Source organism: Triticum dicoccoides, chromosome 1B (assembly GCF_002162155.2).
Source record: "Triticum dicoccoides isolate Atlit2015 ecotype Zavitan chromosome 1B, WEW_v2.0, whole genome shotgun sequence".
Lineage (NCBI taxonomy): Eukaryota > Viridiplantae > Streptophyta > Magnoliopsida > Poales > Poaceae > Triticum > Triticum dicoccoides.
In genome coordinates this window covers 604,741,777-604,746,782 of record NC_041381.1, presented here as the reverse complement: position 1 = coordinate 604,746,782, position 5,006 = coordinate 604,741,777, and the positions used below count along the sequence as shown (strand labels likewise).

The window sequence follows — 5,006 nt, the reverse complement described above, 5'->3', positions numbered from 1 at the left end:
TTCTCGCCCGACCCCACCGCCTCCGACCTCCTCCCCGTCGCCTCCTCCCCCTCCCCCCGCGCAGGCGCCGGCAGCCGCTCGCCCTCATGGGACCGCTCCCGCGGCAAGGCCTCCGCCCCCGGATCCCCCATGGACGGGGTCGTCGAGCCGCCCCGCAAGGAGCTGCTCGCGCTGCCCCCGCCGTCCAGTCCCTGCACTCCTCCTCCACCGACGGCGACGGCCGAGGCGCCGCCCCCCGTGACCCCGGCGACGGAGGCTGCCAGGACGGAGCCCGCGGCCCCGGCGAGCGAAGGGAAGGCAGATGGCGAGGAGTGGGTCACTGTATTCGGGTGAGGAAATTATGATGCTCTTCTTTACTTGTTTTGTGAGGAAACTATTGCCTACCGCATGCGCATGCTAGATTCAGTTCTGCAAGTAGTAGTATCTTGGTGACCGCTGGACATGTAGTCAAGGAGCTGAAATTTTTTGCTGCTTTGCGTAGGTTCATGGCCCTGCCATGTGCTTGGTCCTGTCTATGTCCATGAGCAACAGCAAAATTGATCATTTAGTGGCATATCGCTCTTAGACCTTAGTGCTTGTCCTAGCAACTGGATATACCGGACCCTGTAGTGCTAGTGCTCTTTCATTTTTGTTAAGTTTGTACACCCTGCCCGACAAAGCAGTAGCTGTCACTTAACTTTTTGTTGGGTGCCTTATATAGGGTGAATTGGTTTACTGATGTTTAATGTTTCCCTTCTACAGATTCTCGCTTAGAGATACCAACCTCGTTCTCCGAGAGTTCGAGAAATGTGGTGTTATATTGAGACATCACTCTGGCCCAAGAGAGGGTAATTGGATCCACATATTATACCAGGTAACGATATCTTCAGTTACCGTCGCTACTGGTTTCTGTTCTACCTTTCGGTTCCCCTGTTTTTATGTTTTCCCAACAGTCGTATTAATCTGCTTTGTTACTTGCGGGTAGTTGCTAATGAGCTGTGACTCGACATAAACTTGAGTATAAGCTCCTTTATACTTGAACTGTTTCGGTTTCATGGCACCATTTGTCATGTTATATGATCTTAGAATTAATGATTGTCTACTTGTTCAATTGACACGTTGTATGGCTTCACTCAGTTAAAGAGATGCCTTTTCGTCCTATTTTAAGATGGATTTAGCCTAAACGTTGCATTCTCTTTATTCCAGTTTCAGTGAAAGTGTCACTATTTCTTAGCTACACCACCGTTCACATCAAGTTAGTCCACCATGTGTGTAAATGCTGTGGTGTAAGTATGATTTTGCTATCTTTTGAACATGAAACACACAGTGAAGTTGGTTTTGGCCTGTTGAGTATGTTTTTCATCATCACATGTTCTAGTCCGGATAATCCGTCTTTGTGCATTCATGCATGATGTGAATTTTTATAGGTTTCTCTGGCCTGTGATTGCTGGAATAAGATTTATTTAAAGTGATTTGTGATGTCTGGAACCTAGCTATTTTCTTAGCAAATGTTTATCTCAGTTCCGCTATGCCCGTGCATCACATGATAGGTTTCTGCATTATGGTGCGACAGTTAATTCCTCTGGCCTTCCATCTTAAACTGACAATTGTCTTCACAGCACTCTTACGATGCAAGGAAAGCCCTTCAAAAGAATGGTATCCAGCTATGCAGTGGCGTCATAATTGGAGTAAAGCATATTGATCCAATGCATCGGCAGCAGCTGGATGATAGGCTCGCTGGAATCAAGCAAGGAGGCTTCATGGTCTCCCTGCCTTCGAAATCACTTGTCCTGAAGAGCAGCACAGGTGCATCAAACCAGTTGGGAGCCTTGCCGCGCCCATATGACCCAAAGTCCTCCACAAACGTTATCAGAGACGCAGGGCGTCGTACAACAGGCAGCGTTGCTGCTCCAGCGAAATCTATTGTAACGAATGTGATGGACTTGATATTCGGCATCTAGTTCGCCAGCCTGTGGACCAATGATATACCTTCAACCTACCATGTCAAATCTGTTATGTGATGAGTGTTCGCACGGTGGTGGATGTGGTTGTGAGCGAGTTTGTTTGTGTGCCAAAGGTTCGGCAGCGAAACTCGAGAGAATTCGGAGAAGTGGATTTTTCTTTTCTTTTCTTTTCTTTGGTGATGTAACAGTTACGAATGTGCAATTTTTCACGTTCATGTTATGATCTGCTAAGATGTGGGCAGCCGTTGTAACTTTGTGTTCTGGTGGGTGCTGTCATGAGCAATGGCTCTAGATGAAGGACGAAACTGAGATCTCAATATGTATTTATTTTGTCTGTTGCAATCTACATGAGCTCTTATATATTTGACAATATTTTGTTAAGAAATGCCATCATGGCCACTTCATTTAATTGGTAATATATGAATGTGATTTTGCTAACCACATGTCCCATACGGTTATTGAATTGGTAATATGGTTACATCATTTACAATGGCATTCACAAGGAAACCTGAGGGTTGATCGACCCAATTACAAGAAGCATTATTGTCATAAGCAAATTTCGCTAAAGAACAGGTTACCTCACTTGTTTCACCGACACAGTGCATAAATTCAGCCGATACTATCAATCTATCATCCCAGCCAAGATGAAACTCTCCACATAGATAGCCGAAAGCTTCACCCCAAATCCTATATCTTGCCCTGCACAGGCATTGATAATTTCAATCAAATCCAATTCGATTGTATTGTGTGTAGCAGAAAACTGCATTTTTCTTCTGATTTGATCTGAGAGCGTTCGTATTGGATCAAGTGTAGTCATAGAACGTTCATTCTAATTTTCAATCAGGGTTATCCGCGTGCATTCCCAACTAATATTGGTCAAAAAACTCGACTGTAATTGGATGTAGATAGATTTGCAACACACCGGATGCAGCAATGGTTATACTGAGATTAATACGGCGATTAATACAGCATCGGATCGGATCACACGGCATCGCATAACGTACAGAGGAAGACTGAAGACAACACGGAGACTGAAGAGGGCACAAGGCTACAGAAGAAGCAGTACGCAGAACCACGAGTAGTGGCGGGTGGAGACGGCGGCGGGGATCGGTGACTCGACGGGGCCCTGTGGTGATGCTCTAGTCTAGACGCGGCCCTCCCAGAGGCACGGCTGGTCGTCGGAGCAGAGCGCGTACGGCGGCGGGGCGAGGCCCAGCGCGGCGGCGCGCTGCCAGCGCTGGGCGCGGGTGAGGCCGAGGCAGGGCCCGTAGCGCGTGTCCATGTCGAACTCCCTGGCCTTCCTCTCCGCGTCCTCCAGCTCCTCCCTCCCCGCGTCGGCGCCGCCGCCGTGGTCTGCAGCAGATGCAACAACAGATTGAAAAAAAAAAACACCAGATCGATCGATCGAGCGGTCAAATCCGCGCCGGGCGTACGAATCGGCGGGGTTGGGATTGGGCGTGCGGCGGGGTACCTGGCGTCGGGCGCGCCGCCGCTTGCTTCTCGTGGTGGTGCGCCGCCTTCTTGGAGACGCCGCCGGTGGGCTTGGTGGCCGCCGCGCCGGAGTGGGCCTTCTGCTGCCGGAAGAAGGACTTGACGTCGCCGCCGCTCCTCATGGCTCTCGCTCTCTCTCCCCGGTGGTGCGATCTCTCTGTTGTATTGGAGGAAGGAAGGGGGGCAGGCGGATGGTGGACGGAGGATTGGGGATTGGGGTTTATAAGGTGCGGGTGTTGTGGTGGGCGTGGTGGGTGGTTCGAATTTTGAATTTTGAATTGGGCGCTGTCCTCTCGTCTCTCGAGGCTTCTGCCGCTGCTCTGTTTGCTGGCATTGACCGATGAGACCCATCTATTGCCCGTTGCCACACACAAAGACCGGTGCACGTTGGGTCCAGAATGTGCATCTTTTTTTTATGTCATAAACAATAATTGTCTTTTGCTACGGGAGTAATAGAAAAATCAACGCCATAAAGAAAACACGGTGTTATGAGATTACCAGACAATCTACCTGATCTTACAAACATAAGTCACATTAATTAAGCGGGCCTGCTAAAAATCAGTCAACTGAGATTTAACCAAGTCTCAGTCGACCATGCAGCATTTTTGTGACTAGTTGCAACATTTTTTTCCTATCGGTTGTAACATCCGTCTTGTTGGTTGAAGCATGCCATCCCTCACCGGTTGTAGCACGTCATCTCACCGGTTGCAACATCCTTCATTGCGGTTGTAGCATTTTAGTTAGAACGGTAGTAGCATTTGTTGTGGTTGCTTGCAATATCATCGCAACATTTTTTGTCGCCGTTTGTAGCATATAGCTGTGCCGCTTGTAGCAAAAAACACATGCTGACATCACTCGACTGAGTCTTCGTTAAGTCCCAGTTGACTGAGTTCTAGACACACCCTTAATTAAGATACATATGCATCAATTTTGCATAGCAATGTCGAAGCTAAGCACGAACAAAGGACAATAAACACCATGGTAGGCAAGTTCAAATTAAAGGAAGCAAAAACTCTAAAATAATAATTAAAGGGAGCGTGCTCATATCATGATAACCGAATTCACCACAACTCTCGCATTCATTTTTCCCCCTATGACACGGCTAAAATATTCCTAAACGCTTATGTGAATCATAAATCACTGGGAGTTCCCGTCAAAACATCAATTAAAAAGTCTGAAAGGGCCGGTATAGTCAACTAGAGGGGGGGTGAATAGGCGACTAACAAAATTTTAACTCTTTTGAAAAATTTTAGCCTCAACAAAACAATAAGGCTGACTAGATATGCAACTAGGTGAACAACCTATATGACAACAACAATAACAACAACAACGACAACAACAACAACAACAACAACAACAACAACAACAACAACAACAACAACAACAACAACAACAACAAGCACAAAGTAAAGGACCGAAATAACCGCAAGTGAACTCGATGGAGACGGGGGTGTGTTGCGAAGTTTCCTGCTTTGGGGGAGGTACATCTCCATCGGAGAGGTGTGGAGGCAAAATGCTCCCCGAACGTCCCTAGGATCACCTTATTCGTCTCACGCCCTCGCACAAATACAA

General features: G+C 47.6%; 2 protein-coding genes across 2 annotated transcripts in view; one reads left to right on the top strand and one right to left on the bottom strand.

Annotated features, from left to right (window-relative positions):
- The window catches only part of LOC119349039 (probable peptidyl-tRNA hydrolase 2), a 7,339-nt gene extending 5,024 nt beyond the window's left edge, over window positions 1-2,315 (top strand). Inside the window, exons 9-10 of the mRNA XM_037617049.1 lie at window positions 742-853; window positions 1,599-2,315. Coding sequence (XP_037472946.1) covers window positions 742-853; window positions 1,599-1,940 — 454 coding nt within the window. The 3' untranslated portion in view covers window positions 1,941-2,315. The remainder of the gene's footprint in view (window positions 1-741; window positions 854-1,598) is intronic.
- Window positions 2,316-2,845: 530 nt separating this feature from the next.
- Window positions 2,846-3,654, bottom strand: LOC119349040. The gene is made up of 2 exons (XM_037617050.1): window positions 3,415-3,654; window positions 2,846-3,296 (listed from the first exon to the last, which is right to left on the bottom strand). The coding sequence occupies exons 1-2, from the start codon at window positions 3,554-3,556 to the stop codon at window positions 3,088-3,090; spliced, it is 351 nt and encodes a 116-aa protein (XP_037472947.1). The 5' UTR covers window positions 3,557-3,654; the 3' UTR covers window positions 2,846-3,087.
- Between the last annotated feature and the right edge of the window lie 1,352 nt (window positions 3,655-5,006).

Bases quoted from the DNA above. Each gene is read 5' to 3' on its own strand.
- LOC119349040 (XM_037617050.1), bottom strand. From the start codon at position 3,556: ATGAGGAGCGGCGGCGACGTCAAGTCCTTCTTCCGGCAGCAGAAGGCC. The intron at 3,297-3,414 runs GTACCCCGCCGC...CATCTGCTGCAG, and splicing joins GGCGGCGCGCCCGACGCCAG to ACCACGGCGGCGGCGCCGAC.